Source organism: Manacus vitellinus, unplaced genomic scaffold (genome assembly GCF_001715985.3).
Source record: "Manacus vitellinus isolate BGI_N305 unplaced genomic scaffold, ASM171598v3 scaffold_25_pilon, whole genome shotgun sequence".
NCBI classification, from domain to species: Eukaryota; Metazoa; Chordata; class Aves; order Passeriformes; family Pipridae; genus Manacus; species Manacus vitellinus.
In genome coordinates, this window is record NW_021939882.1 from 9,209,071 (window position 1) to 9,228,076 (window position 19,006).

The following is a 19,006-nucleotide window of genomic DNA, read 5'->3' on the forward strand; positions in this document are numbered from 1 at the left end:
AATCTCATGATCCAATAAGACCTTCAAGTCATTATGTCTTGTTCAGCTGTAGCCAAAGGTACGAAGAGAAGAGGGAAGGCAATTCATTAGTGCTTCTTGAGGAGAAGCCCTTCCTATAATTCAGAAGGTAGAAATTTTTGGTGCTTCAGGGTTTTGTGTTGGTATCTAAAGAAACTACAGTGTAGCAGTGCCCACCCACCGTGCCAGGAAAACCAAATCCTCATGATTTCTGGTCTACAGCACCCAGTGTTCAGGCTCTCCTCAGGTGCACCAGGGGAGGTTTGCAGCAGCTGGACCCACGGGCCAGGCTCAGAAATACCTGACCTGGGAGCACGTGGCACTGTTTGAGACAGGCCTGATGTGTGTGACCCCCAATGGCCTCAAACCCCCAGAGAGTCGTGCTCACAAACCCCTTTGTCTCCTTTATTATGGGTAGGTGAGAAGCCTGACAGAACTTGAGACATATCCTCAAGAGAGGGAGTTTGTAGCTGCTTCAAGATCATTTTTGTGCTGCTTGTATGAAGTGCCCACATCAGATGAGAAAAGCTGTCCTGGTCTTTCCAGTGCAGCTCCTCACGGTCCTTGTCAGAGGCAGCCCTTAAATTGTGTGGAAAGAAAGAAGCTGCTGCTCTGGGCAAGTGGTGATTCAAGACTTAGTTTTTAGCTGACTGGGAGAGCTATCATATGCAAGGTACCTACAGCTGTGGATGCTGCAGGATGTCTTATAAAATGGTGTTTTAAGGAGTGGCAGGTGTCAGTCCCCTCAGCTCTGTGCTTGGGGTGTGTTCTGGGTGTTATCACCCCAGTGATTTACTCTTCTTAATGTATCTGATTCTTATTCCAAGAATAAAGTAGGTTTACTTATGCCTTCCTGTAATGAATCATAAAACACTTTTATTTTTTCACATTAATCTGCTTTCCTGAAGTTTATGATTGCCTCGAGTCCTCCAGTCTAAATGTGCAGTTAATAAATGACTGCACTTTAAAGAGAGCGTAATCAATAAAAGTGTAGTTAAAATGTGATGCATTAAAAACTTGTTTGTTGGGGCTGGATTTACATTTTGAATGTGTGGTTGCATTGCAGATGTGGGAAGAAGCCATATCTTTATGCAAGGAGCTTGCAGAGCAATATGAAAAGGAAGTTTTTGACTATGAACTTCTAAGCCAAAACCTGGTAAGATTGCATACAGGTCTTCAAATTAATTCAATCACAGAAATTAATACTTTTGAGCTATCAAATGACAGAGCTGCCTATGAGCTTGTTGCCTACAACAGATTTTTAATCCATTTGTTGAAGAGTTGCTGTTTCACTGTAACAGCCCAGTGGTAAAAGAGAGAACAACAAAGACCTGTTAATTAAAGTTTGCATGGAAATGTGTTTATTGAGGCATTTTGAAATTTCTGTAGATTAAATAAACACTTAGGGCAGTTTAAAGGCCACGTTTAAAAGAAATATAACAAGGTTTGGAGGCCTCTGTACTGCTTTAAGATAGAAAAAGCATCTAGATGAAATTTTTCCCCTAAATTTACCTTTAAATTTTAGCAACTTGAATCTTGACAAGCCTGAAGAATTCTATCCTAATCAGGAGTGGGGAAGTATCACAGCACAAGGAATTAGAACTAGGTCCAAAGGCTAGGAGTAAGATTTTGAAGGAAGAGAAAATGTTCAGTTATTTGTTTTCACTAAAATTGAATTAATCTAAGAAGAATCCTGTCCCCCACATACCTTCTTTTTCCTACTCCCCATATTCCATGCTTGCATGATTTTTAACAAATGTTTAGGGCTCATACAATAAATATCCCTGAATCTTCCACAAAGAAACTGTGGGAATCAAACCACGGTGTTCCTGAGCAGGACTGTTTAAAAACAAATCTTCCATTGCTCCCAACAAATTCTGCTTTTGTCGTAAAATAAAATGCATTGGTTTTGCCAGTTCCATTGAAGTTGCAGTGCTGCATTCTCATAAACACAACACCTAAATGGTATTTTATGGCAGAAATTGTTCTAAGCCCTTTCCATGGTGTGTGCCCTTCATGTGAGGCTTGGACAAGAATTTGAGTTGAGCCAAACCTCGGGAAATATTTGGGGTCAGGGCTTTTTCCAAAGGTATTGTTTCAGTAGTGTTACCAGTGGCCAAGTATGACTTTGGTGTTTACTTTTCTCTTCTCACACTACTAAATTAAGGATAAGCCTGAGATCAAATATTAAAGTTGAAGCCATACACATTTATCTACCTGTTATATTTGCATTTAAATGTAAACAATATTTAATGTCCCTCAGCAGTGTCCTGTGTGTGCTGATTATGGCTGTAGCTTATCAACTCATATTGAGGTTAAAAATGAATAGATAAAGCCCCCAAAAACAAGTAATTACAGTTGGTTTTGCTTTCAGATCCAGCAAGCAAAGTTCTATGAAAACATCATGAAAATTCTGAGACCCAAGCCAGACTATTTTGCTGTTGGGTATTATGGCCAAGGATTCCCCACATTCCTACGGGTAAACTTGTTTAAATTCCTACTTTTTTCCCCCCATTTTCATATGCTTCTAAACATACAAGTGCACTCTACTAATGCAAGTGAGTCTCTGGAGATATTTTCCCTGGATTTCCTGTTGCTTGGATGCAGGACTGCAGATAAAATCTGAATTGCTACTTGTAAGAATATGCATGAAATGTTTTGAGATGCTTTTATGTTGCTTCTTTCTTAGTTTGATAGTGGAAACTAAAGATATATAATGTGGTGAAGGGGGTAGAGGAGAGCTAAATGCAGCAATATGATGTAATTTCTCATGGGCACATATTTTTCAGATGAGTCTCCACACAGCGTGTTGATAAGTAGTAGAATGTCATTAACTTGTGTTCAAATTAAATCCAAAATTCTGTTTCACTCATGGCTGGTATTTTTAGAGCTCCTCACCATGAACTGGCAGGAGTTTCAGCTTTATGTTGCCTCTCAGCTGCAATGGAAATACCTGTGGCATTCTGACTCCCTCACTATCCAATTCTGGTTCATGAACTGGCAGGACAAGAAGTGTGTGTAGGATTTGAAATGTGAATACACCATGAATTTGTTCAGTGTGATATTCATGTTTCTTCTTTTGTTTTCCTGTTTTCCTCATGATAACTAGTGCTAACACTGCTTTTTTGACCTCTAGCATGCACTGAGCTGACATGTTCATACCAACTGTCTTGTATTGCCCTAAGGTTTTTCCTGAATGGCAACAGCTTGTTTCTATCCTAGGACAATTATGGTCAGTTTGAACTGGCTTTATTCAAAATATAATGAATCTACTGTGTTTTCCTTACTTTTCTCTATTTTTGACTACCATGAGAGAAATCAGGGCTCCAAAAGGTCTGTTTTTTCAAGAAACCTGTCATGGACAACTGGAATTTATTTAGTTTTTTAAAAGGTCATAGCTTTGTTTAAATCACAGTAGTTCATGAGCTCAGAGCATAAAACTAACCTGAATATTTGATGCTTTCTTGTTAAAAAAGTGATTCTTACATAGAACAATGAATAGGGTAGCTTTCTTCACACTTGAAAAGCAACAAGAGATCCTGATTTCCCACGTTTAAAAGCCAAAGCTGCCTTGGAAACATTGGAAAAAATAGTGAAATATATTAGTATTACACCAGTGTTACTGTTTTCTGAATGATGAAACTTTGAGACCAGGATCTCTGGAGAGTCAGTGCTGCATTCCAGCACCTGATCAAAGTGGTGTTTGGCTTTCTGGTTGATTCATATTCAGAAAACAGCAACGCTCATTCCAAAATCTGGAGAGCATTGTGTGTTTGTGCTGATAGCCACGAATCTCTAACTTCTGCCTCAGCATCCCAGAGCCCGAGAAATGAGCTCTTTCTGCCTTGCAGAACAAAGTGTTCATCTATCGTGGGAAGGAGTACGAGAGGAGGGAGGATTTCCAGGCGCAGCTGATGAGCCAGTTCCCCAGTGCAGAGGAGATGAACACCACGGCAGCTCCCGGGGAGGAGGTGAAAAACTCTCCTGGGCAATGTATCCTTGAAAACAGGAGGGAGGGGGGCTGGAGAAACCTTGGTTTTAGCAGAAATCTGTCTGCGTGAAACAACAATTTCCTAAAAAGAGTGGGAGTTTATTAATGTTGCAGCTCTGTTTGCAGTTTTACTTGTATGTCCTTCATGTCTTTTGTGGCTTGTTCCTGAGATGTCAGCCCTTGTTTTCCTCACAGTCCTAAGGAGTCTGTCTCTTTCATCCATCAGAAAAGCATTTAGGTTGGAAAAAACCCTAAAGATTGACTCCAACCATAAACCTTGTTCACCACTGAACCATGTCCCCAAGTGCCACGTCTACAAGTCTTTTAAATCCCTCCAGGGGTGGTGACTCAACCACTGCCCTGGGCGGCTGTGCCAGGACTTGACAACCCTTTCAGGGAAGAAAATTCATTGAAGTTCATGTATGGTTTACCTTTCATTTTCTTCAAATGGCAAAGCCAGTGACACACACTTGAACTGGCCAGGTTTAAAAACAGCAACTTCTCTCTCACCTCACATTCTTAGCTGTTGTCCCTTGGTATGAAATTCATGTCTTCCTTGAACATTGCCCTGACTGGAACCACACCTGGGGACTACCTGTGCTTCTTGGTAGCATAAATATGCCTTCAGTCACTCTTGGAAATCTTCCTGGCAAAATTAACTCCTAAACATTGTTAACCAACTTTTAGGATGCCCTAAATTATTCTTGTTTACAAGAACTCTGATCATGTGTGGTTTTTTTCCTAATTTAAATCATTACTGACTGAGCAGATATGAGATCACCTCATTGTCTCAGACATTTGTTTTCACATGTTGATTTTCCTTTATTAATTTCCAAGGTAATGTTGTAACACTTCACATGTTCTTTTGAATCTATTTTGGTGGAACCTTCTGGAACAGAGAGGGAATATTGATTTCTTTCAACACTGTTGGGACTGAAGTGGGAGTATTACAGGCTTATCTAAAACAGTACTTTAAGCTTGAAAGCCAAGCTCTCCTAAGACTGTCTTGTGTCTTAACTAACTGGTTGTTTTTGGGATCACGTGTTTCAGTCTTTAAGGTAGAATTTTCTCCTCTAATTGCAACTAACAGCAGATACACACTGGTTCTGCACTTAAGAAAAAGCTACAGAATCTACCCAGAGGGCATGAGTCAAATATACTGAAAATATGTAAGAATGAGATGTATTTACTTACAAACACAGCAGTCAGATTTAAAAAATAGCACTTCCATAGGAAAAGGAAATCTCAAGTAAAAGGGCTGTTCATTGCAGATTTCAAAGATGAGATGTTAACCATCCTGACTTTATGCAAGCCTAGAGCTAAACAGTGAAACTGTTAACATCACATGTCGTTGATGTTATTTTTGTAAGTTGGCTGAGCTTTAAAATTTAATGAATGAGTCAGTGTGAAAAATTCTGCTGCAGATATTCAAGTTCAGTAAATAATAAAAATATGCAGTTCAAAGTTAATATTAATGTATATTCAGTGGTTACTACTGACAGGTTTTTCCTTTTTTGGCCGAGGAAACTCCACAAATGAAACCCTGAACACTGCAGATTTTTCATCAGGAAATGTTTTTTTTTTTATGATTATTATTATTTTTATTTCCCCTGCAGCCTGCAGTGCTTCAACTGTTAATAGCATGCCCTTAACTTCCACAATTTCAGATATCCAGTGTTTTACAGTGCAGCCAGTCCTGGAGGAGCAGCCCAGATTCAAAAATAAGGCAGTACCTGATCAAATTATAAAGTAAGTGGATTTCTGTAATAGATGTATAATGAGAGTTAGACCATATTCCTAAACTGGCAACCATTATTTTGCCAATGAATCTTAGAGTTTCTATTACCTTAATTTGCTGAGTTATGTATTCATAGAATCATTTATGTGGGAAAGGACTTTTAGAGGCCATTTAGTCCAACTCCCCTGCAACGAGCAGGGACATCTTCAGCTAGACCAGGTTGCTCAGGGCTCTGTCCAACCTGTCCTAGGTATATTCCCAAGAAATTCCATGAAAGAACATCTACCCACCTACCACTGAAGAAATAACTTCTGGTTCCAGGGCAGGGAGGTGGAATCTGTGCTTTGGGTGGAAGTTATTGAGTTTTCAACACATCTTCTTAGACAAGTGATGGAGAGAGGGGTCTTAGAGGTCCCTGGCAATGAGAGTGGTTGAGTTGAAGGCTCTTGGACAACAGAATCTTGTTATGGCTTGTCTTACCACGTGCAAAATACACGGTGGCAAAGTGCTTTCCACTGGCACTGTGGTCAAGCTTTTGTAAAGGAATGAAGGGAATTAATTGTCCAAACTATTCTGAGAACAGAGGGGCTAACAGCTGGATCCAAAGCAGTTGTCACCTTTGCCTGCAGCCTTCTCTGGAGAATCTTTGCTGAAGTTGCAGCTGACTCAGAGTGGAAAAATAAGAATCCCCTCCTCCCGTGCACCTCAGTAAAGCAGATACAAGCACAGGTCTTGTGCTACAGGATTTAAAAACAAACAAACAAACAAACATCCCCCTCCCTCCAAAAAAAAAATAAACAACCCAAAACCCCCCACAACAAACTGTGGTCCCAATTTCAACTTGATGCATTTTAAAATCAGCAACTGAAAGGCAGATTCCAAATGTGGTCCTGTTTGACTGGATTTCAGAGTAGTGGCAGCCCCACTTGAATTGGTGACAGTTTTATGTGGTGAAATGCTCCACATAAAGTAGAATCTCTGCTCAGATGGGAGATTTCGTTATGGTTTGTCTCAGCTGCAGAATTCAAGCAAACTGCTGATCACATCTGCTCTTGGGGATTTACTTTTACGAGTGTACTTTATTGGCCATTTCATTGTTAGTTACATTAGTTGATGGCAGTGCATTTATTCTATCAAAGAGCTTCAAAATATCTGTATGAAGTAACCTGACTCAGTGTGGCAGCATTTTCCAGTTTCTTTCTTTACTGATGAAGATAATCTGAGCTCTTTGGATCACAAATCATGGGTTCCTCTGAACTAACACACCATGGTTTGCTTAGCTCAGCTGTTTGGGGCTTCTCTATTTGTTTGCTTCTCTGGGCCTCCAAAACATGGCTCATTTTTATTACAAGAGATTACTAAGATTTATTTTTTTTTCTCTGCAAAATTAGCTTTTACTTAAAATGGCTTTAAACTTAATTCATCTTTAAAAAAATAAAAACAAAGCCCAAAGGGAGAGATTTTTCTGTGGACAGCAAAATACTCAGTTAAAACTTCTCAGTCCCTGTTCTTTCAAATTAGCCAGTGTTAAAAGCCAAGTGGTTACAAGTTTAGTGAAAATATGTGCTCACAATGATGGAGAAAAATCATTAGCTGAACAGAATAGATTATAACAGGACTTTGCAAGACATTCTTTATGTTGGTGTCCCCCTCTACAATATACATTTTCTTATCTATCACAAAAGAAATTGTCATTAATGGCTTCATTTGTTTATTTTATTGAATAAATATTGTTCTGCATTGTGAGCAGGGACATGATTAAACTGATTTGTTCTGTTGTGGATGAAAAAACACTTGTACTCCAGTCCAGGTGAAAATATCTGCACTGTTCAGTCAGTTATCTTGAACAAAATTATGCTCCCTGATAAGCCAGCAAGCAGAGCCTGTGTCACAGCAAGAGTTCAGGAGAGGAAAAAATCACTTCTAGTCCTTCTTCTGTAGGTTTGAACATTAATCTGGAAGTTCTGGAGGTTTTTTTACCCAGAAAATACACCCAGTCACAAGCTGAAGCTTAATAATTGTAAAATACTGTGTGTTGACCGTGATTTATAGATAAAGTAGTTTCTTCCTGAGTTTTCAGTGAAGCACTTTTTTTCAGAGCAGTAAATTTGCTTTTAATTAAAAATTCAACTGATTCAAAATGAAATATTTCACTGTGATAACAAAATCCATTAATTTCCAGGTTCTGTATTTTACAAAAGTGTTCTTTAAACCTTCCAGTTTTTACAAGTCCAACAACGTGCAGCGGTTCCACTATTCAAGGCCAGTCAGAAAAGGATCTGTTGACCCTGAAAATGAATTTGCTGTGAGTAAATTAATGACAAGGTGATGGATGTAGTTCTGGTAACTGTGAATTTTGATCCTAGATCCTTCTTTAGGCCCAGATTACTCATTATAGACACCCTGAATTTGGGATTCTGGTTCATAAAAACAAATGCAAGGCTTTTTATTTCAGCATAACTCCTGTGTACTTAACGATACACCACTTTTTCAGTTGCAGGTAAACGTTATGTACTTGAGCACATTCAACACGTTTGTGTTAAGCAGTAACATTTTCTGGTACAGATTTTCATTATGACACGAGGTGGCATGTAAATAAACATCAAATGCTTTGCTGCTTTTAGTTTACAACACTTTTATCAGCTGCCAGCTCGGCGACAAGGTGCCTGTTGTCTGCTTTCATCAGTCCTGGGAGATCCTGACAGACCAGAGAACTGCCTCTGTCATTTTTCCTGCCCTGACTAATGGTGCAGTGCTGAGGAACAGTCTTCCTTGTTCAAACATTCTGAGGAATCTACACCATCATAAATTACTTTTCAGTGTTGTGCATAAATACAGGAAGTGTCTATATTTTCATTTTACAGGTGTCTGATATTTTACAGTTTGTTCTCAAAAGCCATCCAACCTTTATGGCTAAACCTGTGCTCATGTCATCTAATGGGAAAAACCATTTCTTTCCAAAATGTACAATATCAGTTCTGTGTGTGCTGATTAGCAGTGTCAAAATTTCCATATAAAGGAGCTTCTTACCTGCTGTTAAATTAGGCTTTCAGATGCAAATACTACCCTGGCACTCCAGAATTGCTCTGTGTTATCTAGACTCCTGATGCACCTTGGCTTCCTTTGCAAACTAGAGAGTTTTGAGCCTATTTATGAATATACCTTGAAATGGCTTCACAAAAATTACATCAGACCACATGCAGGTGGAAATTGGGATATTTGGAGGATGACTTTATTGCATTTGTTGTGTTTCTCAGTCTTGGCAGCTTAGCTGAGCTGATACTGTAAAATAATGAGCAGTAAATGATCTAAACTATTTTAAAATACCAACAACCTGTCTTGTTCAGAAAAGGAAAGTGAAAGGAACTAAAATAGTCAGAATGCTGGGAAGTTGTTATTGGGCTATTACTGCTTTTACTTGTAGAAATAATTGGGCTATTACTGCTTTTAATTGCAGAAATACCTTTTGAACGTGGAGGGAGGAAGTATAATCTGGGCAGAGGCAGGAGCAGGTCATTTAGTCCCAGTCATTCCATCTGTAATGGCAAAAATAGCAATAGACACTAAAATATTCAAGGGTAATTTTCTTTTTTCCTCTGCTTTGTGGAGGCTTTGTGCCTGAAGATGACCTAATCTGAAACCAGAACAATTATCCATGCAAGTTGCCGTGCTAGATTAATGTGGCAGTGTCATTTTATGCAAAAATATGCGTGTGTTTTCCATCCACATTCATTTCGCTCTGGCGTCTCAGAAGGCAGGAAAGATTAAAGTGTTATTTTTCTCCCCCTCTGTTTTCCTCACAGTCCATGTGGATCGAGAGGACTTCCTTTGTCACGGCTTACAAACTTCCTGGGATTCTGAGGTGGTTCGAAGTCGTCTCCACGACACTGGTGTGTACTAACACGTATTAATTAACATGCTAAGAGCCCATAAAACATCTGTTGAATCCCCATGTATGAAGTTCCTAGCAAAATTATCACATGAGGCTATTTTTTACTTATTTTTATCCAAACAAACCCGTTATTACTTAGGTTTTATCATTCTGCTGACAGGATCAATATATCCTGTGTCCTAAGAGAACTGAGCAAGTCTGTGTTGGTTTGCTGAATTGTTGCTCATATACCTGGAGTTTTATAAAACCAAAAAGCCCTTTTTATCTCTGTATGAGCCTTAGAAGCCTTTTGTTTCTTTCCAGGCTGTGATTAGTCCTTTAGAGAATGCTATTGAGACTATGTCCACGACAAATGAAAAAATTCTGATGATGATTAACCAGTACCAGAGCGATGAGAACCTTCCCATCAATCCACTTTCCATGCTGCTGAATGGAATTGTTGATCCAGCTGTTATGGGTGGCTTTGCTAAATATGAGAAGGTAAGAGCTTCTAAGTCCATGCAAAGAACATATTCAGACACATCATTTCATAATTCTCCTACATCCCGTGTTTATAGTGGCAGTGCAATATGGATGGGGAGTATGAAAGCCATAATTAATCAATCAATCCATCAGTCAACAGATCCTCTTATCCTCATTTCCTGGTCACCTCTGTCTTTGAGTGCAAACCAGAGTAACTGAAGCCCAGTATTAGTTGATGTAAATCATGATACTCCAAACCTGTGCCTTTTTAGTTTCACTGCAAGCCTAATAGAAGAAGCAGTAATTGGGTTTCATAATAAGAGTCTCAAACTCAGAAATGTTGGATAAAGACTGAAAACACTTTAACAGAAGAGCACCTCAGTTCCCAGCTGACAGAGTGAGGAATTAGCAGCAGCAGCATCTGGCTGAAGAGCATGGCTGTGTCTCTCTTATTTGATGACCAATACTATGATCATTTCTTTACCTGTCAAAATGATGGACTGAATTAATTTTTGTTTTGTTTTGTTTTGTCTAAGGCTTTCTTTACAGAAGAATATGCCAGGGATCATCCAGAGGATCAAGAAAAGCTGAATAGACTCAAAGATCTGATTGCTTGGCAGGTAACTTCTCACTGACAGCAGCCACTGAGGCTTCATCAGCTAGTCCTTTGTTCCCCTCCTTTCTAGCAGGAGAACATAGCATTTGTATCCATTTTCACTTTTATTTTTTCCCTGTTTCCCAAAGCAGGGAGGGGCAGAAGAAAGAGAAAATTCTTGTTACAAACTTCCTGCCTGGTTCTGGGTGAACATTAGGCCAGAAAGGTACTTTGCAGAACACATCATTTGGAATGGTTTATCAAAAGCCACACATAGAGAGGGCTACATTTATGGCTAAAAGGGCCAGGATTTCAAACTCAGGTTGTATTCCTGGAGACAAAATGGAGAGCATGACAAAAGTCACAACAATGTCATGAATTGCTGGGAAAACAAGCATTGGCAAATGTCAGAACCTCTCCTGGGAAACAACTCTTTTTTTTTTTTTTTTTTTTCTAGGATTGAGTATCTCTTGTTGTTTGTGGCAGAGTTTTTTTGCATTAGAAACCTTAATGGAGTGTTAGCTGTTCTCAGGAATTACTTTCATGCTCAGTGAGTCTCCAGGATTGTTGCTACGTGTCTTTTGTGTGACAAATAGCAAGGAAGACCATTAGTAAATATTTTTAAGCTGCATCTCCAGAGCAGAGCTGGATATTCTGCCCATGTGGCAGCACTGAGGTCATTTGGGTTTACTGTTTATTATTTTATAGGTAGTGTAGACGTGGTAAGACAACCAGCCCTTTTGTCCTCAATGCACCCATGGGAGGTGGTAGCAGAAAAACCTCTATTTTTGCAGAGATTCAAGGGAAAAGGGTTCTTTTCATTGACCTACATCATCTTTGTTATGGTAATGGAGCAGAGCAATACATGACCTCAGAAATTATCAATTCTATTTCCATTAGCTAATCCAAAATAGAAATCATTGCTATCAATATATCAAAATGAATGACTGTGAGAGAACAGGTTTACATTTTGGCCCAGAGGTAGTTTGTTAAGAAACCACAAACTGCTGAGTCCTGTGAAATAAAGATGATTTACATGAGAAAGAACTGTTTGCTGTATAAATGAGTCGGCCTAGGGGGATGTTAAGAAACAGGGAGGGTTCATCTGGAATTTTACTCTCAGAAATGAATGGCTCAAGATATTTCTAAGCTCCCTGATCTAGTCAAAGATGTCCCTGCTCCTTGCAGGGGGTTGGACCAGATGACCTTTCAAGGACACTTCCAACCCAAACTGTTCAGTGATTCCATGGTTCTGCTTCATAGATGAGAAACAGCAAAAATTAACCATTTATTCCTCTCTCAGCTTTGAAGTGAACCTTCCAAATAGGTTTAATGGATTTGTTTTGCACTGTTTTCTGAAGGTTTTTGAAGTTTCCTCCTGTTTCATTGTGATTCCTCACAGCTTAAACTTATTAGTTTAAGTTTCCAACCTTCACGGCTTTCTCCTGGGTCCTTGCCCACTGAAGGCTCTGTGTGCTGCTGCTTTCTGACCACAGAAGTACTCAGTGGATTAGTGCTATAGATTGACTGTAACACCAGCTGGCATTAGGAAATTAAGTGGTAATTTCTACCTATCCCTGTAAACCCCTCCAAAGGGGACAAACAGATCTCTCTGCAATAGATGGGCTTTAGTACCATGGTTTTGGAAGTTATATTGAAATTGAACTTCCATAAAATACAATCAGGTCGATGGACGGGCCGATGTGTACAATGTTCATAGTGTTTGTGGGGTCAGAACACAAAAAGGAACCATGAAATCCGGGTGGATTTTACAAAAAAGCCCAAACATTGATGCAAAATAACTAAAAGTTAATAGTAAAGCAGTTAGCAAAGGTCAGTGGCAGAAGGGTAGCTAAAAGTATTCTGCACACATCTCACAAGTTCTCATCTTCAAAGGCTGAAAGGTAACAAAACTTTACAAAGTTTCTCTTTTAGAATATGCTTATTATTAATAAAACAGCCTGTCAAAGTCTGCTCTCCTGTATCTTTGAAGATGAGATTTGGGTTGATTTTAACTGGATATAACCACGTTACCACCATGGCAAAGGTGATGGTAGCAAGATAATAACCAAGGAAAAGGGGTTAGAAAGTTTATTAATTTTTTAATTTGCTAAGCAAATCATTGCTTCTGACAAAGGAGAATGATTTTTTTAAGAAATTCCAGTGTGTTTAATCTCACATGAGATTAACATCAAAACACCACAGAGGAGAGGAAACAGTCACTATGAGGCAGCCAAGATTTTTCAGAGATTTACTGAACAAACCCATTTTTCATGAGCCCTTTCCATCTTGTAGTTGTTGCTCCAAGCTGAGCTCAGCAGACAAATCCATGTGCCAGTCACAGGAGGAGTTTTGCAGCTAACTTAGCAGGGACTTTAAGTGGAACCAGGGAGGGTTGTTGGACCCACTTGAACAGTCTCACTTTTATTCTTCTTTTTTTTTTTTCCCTCTTAAGATACCTTTCCTTGGGGCTGGAATTAAAATCCATGAAAGAAGAGTTTCTGACAAGCTTCGTCCTTTCCATGACCGGATGGAGGAATGTTTCAAGCATTTAAAAGCCAAAGTGGAAAAACAATATGGAACCAGAGAACTGGTACTGCTCTCCTTTGAACCTCCACCTCCATTTCTCTTTATTTAATACACATCTTGTTCTAAAAAATATATATTTTCTTTTTCTTGTGGACTGAGGGCAGCAGGAGCTGAGTTTTGTAGTCCAAGATTTGATTCAATTCTCTGGCACATCAAATGTTCCTCACTCTGGAAGATTTGGAGTATTTTATTATGAGTATTAAAATTGCAAGTCTTTTCAGCCTTATTAAGGAAGTAAAAGCAAATTCTCATGTCTGTTCTCTTGGTAACTTTTCTTAGTGGTTTAGGGCTTTGATCTGCAATTGATGTCTCCCTGTGCCAGCCACTTCCAGCTGTATTGTGAAGTAAAACCTGTCATGGGTATAATACTATAAATATTAGTTGAGACCAAACTGAAATATCTGAGAATTGAAGGATAACTTCTGAGCACAAACTCCCCAGACAAATCTTGAAGAAAATAGTCTATCTGAGCTTGTGCAGCCCAGCAGGAACGATGTTGCCTGGGTTTTGTGATTAAACACCGGTTTCTTTGGAATTTCTTTTATATTGTTGCTTTCAGCATTGATAATTTTATAGCAGGATTTAATTCTTCTGTTATGGAGAGGGGGGAGGAAAGTAGCAAGTTTCTAACCTAAATATTGTGCTTGTTATACACCTGTATGATGAAAAATCTCTATATTTATCTGAGTCTCTATATTTATCTCCCATGCCCCATCCTTGCAATAATTCACAGTTAGCAATATTCCCTCATACTTGAACCCTTCAACACTTAAAAACAAACAAACAAACAAACAAAACTCTATTTGAAATTTTGCAGAGAATGTAGTCTGTAGATTGAGTCTGGGAGGTCTGAAGAGTAAACCTGCACCAGACAGAAGATACAACCACAGTAATTCATGGCAGTAAATAACCTCTCTCATGCCAAGCATTAAAACACATGTAGGATTTTCAAGACCTGCTGCAAAGGAGGTTCACACGAAGTTCTTTGATACTATGTGTTTGTCTTTTCCATCCTGCAGCCAGATTTTGATGACAAGAGAGTGGGAAGGCCGAGGTCAATGCTGAGATCCTACCGTCAGTTATCCATCATTTCTCTGTCTTCCATGAATTCTGAGTGCAGCACTCCCAAGAAACCTGCTTCAGAAAGGTTGGTTACGAATGCAATGCTATTTTTTCTTTTCAGTCCTGCCTTGTAAGTTTTATGGGATTAAACGAAAAGGTGTTTTTAAAAGACCACCAGCAGTCTTTTCAGACTATGCCACAGTTATTTAACTGTAGCTCTCACTTCTTCCAAGCTTAAAACTAAAAGTCTTTCAACCTTAATACACAAAATATACTCAACTCTCACTGAAGAAAAAAAGAAAAGTGGCGATTCTTTTTCAGAAAACAAGTATTTTAGAAATTACTTTTCAAAAATTTACAAGGATCTGGGTTTTTATTGCAAGTTTCTCTTTTTGCAGCTTTTAACTTAATTACCATCCTTTTGCTTGTAAAATGTGAAGGGAAGGAGAGCAACCTTTACAAACTTGGACTTTTGGTAAAGCCTGTAGTGATGTAAAAGGCTCTGCCTAATATGCTTTAATTGCAGCACTGGGAAACAGAGATTTTAAGTCTGAAAGAACAGTTAGAGGGTATTGATCAGCTTTTTCATCGACGGTTTTGTTCACCTTATAAATTATTTTCTGAGCACACAGAACTTCTTCACAAACAAAATACACATAAAACTGATCTTGTTGAGCAGTGTTTGATTATGATTTTTTTTTTTAGACATCTGATCTCCCTTTTTGGGTAATTCACTTCTTAAAAGTCCAGTGCTTTATGAGCCTAACATAGAAGTGTTTTTTCTTAAGACACCCCTCTGTTCTTACATGTTTGACCAGTTCATTTTTTAAAATTTTTTCCACCCTGGGATGCCCAGGCTGCTCTTCCAGCCCTTCATCCTCCACTCCAGAAGGGTGGAGCTGCCCAACATGATTTGTATGCTGCAAACATACTCTGCCAACCCTGTGCCTGTGACAAAGGACACCTCCCACAGCACCAGACAAGTCCATTTAAGCAGCTGCATCGTGCACCTATTCTGATTTGTTATGGTGCCAATTTGTTTCTAGGAAGCACAGGTCAACAAATTCACCACACTATCTGATTTGTCAATTTTTATGTTGTAAAAGAAGTTCAGTCCCGTGTTTAAAAGGCTAATTACATCAACAGAGAAGGGAGTAAAACCAGCACCAATTTCATGGGGTTTTTAATGAGGAATAGCTCAATTTTTAAACTTTTAAAAATTAGAGGAAGAGAGGAGGGAGTTGGTTTTTAACCACTGAGTATGTACATTCTTAGCCAATATGGTGACATAAATAGGAGGATGCATTTAAAACATGGCAATAAATAGCAATACTCTGTTCCACTTTGGTCCTCTTGAAACCAAAATAGCATGTCTTGCTTTCAGCACCATCATCACCACACATCAACTTGCCATGTGAGCTCTAGCTCTGCTTGGTTTAGTTCTTAAGCTAATGCACAAATCTTTAAGAAGGGATTTGAGCTAGTTTTAATATTTTACATTCTTTGCAACATTTTAAGATGATGTCTCACTGCCTGAAGGCATCTTATTTGTATCTACAGTTGCCAGCTGAAGCACATCCTAGACTTTTTGCCAGGCTGCGCAGAAAGTCGAAGGAGAGGATGACCTGCATTTATATTTCATGGGGAAATGACATCAGAGCAGCAGTGGCTTTTAAAATATCACTCCCCAACTTGAGCTTTTTTTCTTTGGCTCCTGCAGCTTTGATCTGGAAGCATTGCTACCAAAGCCAGGGAAAGCAGAATCAGAGGAGACCGCTCCACCAATTAATCCTCATCCTGAAGTCAAGATGAGAAAGTCCAAAAAAAGAACAAAAAGAAGCAGTGTGGTGTTTGCTGATGAGAAGACAGCACCTGATCTCTCCATCTCTGACATGAAATGTGTATGTTACCGATTTAGAGTATCATTTTATAATCCATTTAGAAAAAAAAAAAAAGAGGATATTACTCCTTTGCTCAGGAAGAGTAAAATATATCCCACAGAACTGCAGCTGCCTGGGGAGATGTGCAGGATGCAGAGCTGATCTGCCCTGCCATGAGTGGAACCTGTAAGGGGGGGAAATCAGAATATCCCTGGTGACAGATAACACAGCTCTGAAGCTGCGAACTCTGAGGCTTGGTTAGTTTAAAACTGTGCTGGGAGGGTTAAAGTGGCTCCCCTGGGGAGAGGCAATTGGCTGTGCTGACATCTCAGGGCAGCTCTCACAGTCGGGGCTGTTTGGGAAGTGATGAGCCCTGGACAGTTTGTACCCTGTGAGGGAACAGGCAGCTGTTCAGAAACTGCAAGATTGCAAACACTGCTCCTTAAATGTGCCAGCCTGGAGTTTGGAAGCACTGGCATCTCTCACTCCACACGTCATCTCAGTGCTTTTATTGCACTGCTGGATCATTAGGAGGACTTAAATATATGTGCCTTTATATATATATATATATATGTATATGTGTATATATATGTGTATATGTGTATATATTATTTTATTTATGGATATATATCTATATGTTGTGAGTATATATATATGTTATAGTATATATATACTTATATGTAAATATGTATATGTAGTGTTAGTATGATGTATATGGTTTATAATATATATTTATATGGTATAGTATATAGCGTATATGTATAGTTATATAATGATATGTATAATATGGTTAGTATATAGTATTTATATGTTGAGTATTATGTATGATGGTATTATATGGTAGTATATAGTATTTATATTATTATATATGTATATGTATATATATGTATATGTTGTGTATATAATATATATATAGGTATATGTATATATATATATGTATATGTATATATATAAAGAGAGAGAGCTTAATTCTCAGGAGAATTTTCTTTTAGTATAGAAATAAATGAGCAAATAATTATTGTATAAAATAAATAAATGATGAATCAAATAAACAAATAACTATATAGGGCTTGTGGACCAAGTCCTGTCACAATTTAAACGTCAGGCAGTAACAGGTTGTTGAATTAAATGGAGAGAGCATAAATAGTTTGATCAAAAATTTTTTGAAAGGGGAAATGAAGTGAGTAGGAAGCTAGGATTCTTTGGGGAAACAAGGAGGAATTTCTGGAAGATTATGGTTGTCTCACACTAAATGTCCTCATGCAAAAGAGAGATGTAAAGCACAGTCATGCTCTGAGAAGCATTGCTATACAAATCCAAAATATATTAATATACAAACCCAAAACACATTGGTATACAAACCCAAGATATATTGATATACAAACCAAGATATATTGATATACAAACCCAAGATATATTGATATACAAACCCAAGATATATTGATATACAAACCCAAGATATATTGATATACAAACCAAGATATATTGATATACAAACCCAAGATACATTGATATACAAAACCAAGCAACACCTTTGGCTTTTGATTCAATTAGATACCCCAGACACTGAACTGTGTGGATTTCATGGAATATTGAGTTACAGGAGCTTCTTTTGCTCACAACAGCAGAGCTGGAAATGTTAATGCAATGGGGAAAACTGTTTTCAGAACTTCATTTATCTTTGCAGATCACACTCAGAGCTGTCTGATGGTATTACGGCAAAAATAGGGTAGGAATACCATCCTACAGTTCCAGATTACCTCTGTAGCTTTTTTAGAATAATTCTTTTTTTATGTAGAATGAGAAGTATTTATCTGCCTATAAATTACCTGCAAAATTATTGCATGTTTTTAGCTAGTACATAGTATTATACCTGGGCCTAACTCTCAGTTCATCATTAATGTCTTTTTTTATTTTATGTTATTAAACAGCTGTCAAGGAAATACGAGTTCATGAGTGACACCAACCTCTCAGAACACGTGGTGGCACCTCAGAAAACATCTGTCCTCAAGCAGATGAGCACTGTCAGTCGTTCTATGCCCACAATCCCAGGTAAGCTGCTCTCCCTGGGCTGAGAGTTCTGCAATTCTTGATCTGGTGGCGAGAAAGGAGCAATCCAGGGTTTGCTCCAAGCAGGGCAGGCAGCTCCCCCCACGTGCCTCTGGCACAAGGAGGACAGTGAAAATGTGTGCTGTGTGTGGGGCTGGGCTGCTACAACCACACTGGGCTGGCCATGCAATGGGAAAATTCCACAAGTGTCGCTTCTGGAGCTCTGAATTTCCTTCCTTGTGCAGTGTGGACATTCCTCCTGCCTGAAAGAGGAGAGGGTTATTCATGTTCCCTGACTGGCAAGGTCTCACGTGCAGAAACAAGGGCTCACAGCCTAGGGCAGTGTGTGGAACAGGAGGGAGCACTCAGTGCTTTGTTTTGGCAGATGAACATCCCCAAAGGTTGCCCCATAGCAGGGTTTCTCCTTCTGCTTTTGAAGTTGGAGAGGAATCCCATAAACCTCCCTGACAGCAGGAGGAAGGGGACACAAGAGAACATAACTGCCCACTGGAGAGATGGATGGTGGGATGAAAGAAAAGGGGAAAGTGTGACTGAAGGTGGAGCTCATCTCTTGGCCAGGGTGCAGAGAAAACAGACCCTGTATCCTTTACCCCCTTCTTCCACAGCACATCCCATTCCTCAGCCTGCACTTCATCTCTCCCTCTCACTGTCCCTCTCTTTCCAGATGTCTGAAACAGAGGTTTAGCACAACACAACACTGCCCACTTCT

The 19,006-nt window shown here is 39.0% G+C and overlaps 1 protein-coding gene across 1 annotated transcript in view; it reads left to right on the forward strand.

The window, feature by feature from the left end:
- Nucleotides 1–19,006, forward strand: part of DOCK2 (dedicator of cytokinesis 2) — a 175,459-nt gene that overhangs the window by 152,632 nt on the left and 3,821 nt on the right. The window contains exons 39-50 of the mRNA XM_029960275.1: nucleotides 1,085–1,174; nucleotides 2,393–2,497; nucleotides 3,870–4,011; nucleotides 5,677–5,758; nucleotides 7,968–8,052; nucleotides 9,551–9,637; nucleotides 9,943–10,119; nucleotides 10,638–10,721; nucleotides 13,152–13,289; nucleotides 14,305–14,432; nucleotides 16,068–16,248; nucleotides 18,159–18,279. Of these exons, the coding sequence (XP_029816135.1) occupies nucleotides 1,085–1,174; nucleotides 2,393–2,497; nucleotides 3,870–4,011; nucleotides 5,677–5,758; nucleotides 7,968–8,052; nucleotides 9,551–9,637; nucleotides 9,943–10,119; nucleotides 10,638–10,721; nucleotides 13,152–13,289; nucleotides 14,305–14,432; nucleotides 16,068–16,248; nucleotides 18,159–18,279 (1,420 nt within the window). The remainder of the gene's footprint in view (nucleotides 1–1,084; nucleotides 1,175–2,392; nucleotides 2,498–3,869; nucleotides 4,012–5,676; nucleotides 5,759–7,967; nucleotides 8,053–9,550; nucleotides 9,638–9,942; nucleotides 10,120–10,637; nucleotides 10,722–13,151; nucleotides 13,290–14,304; nucleotides 14,433–16,067; nucleotides 16,249–18,158; nucleotides 18,280–19,006) is intronic.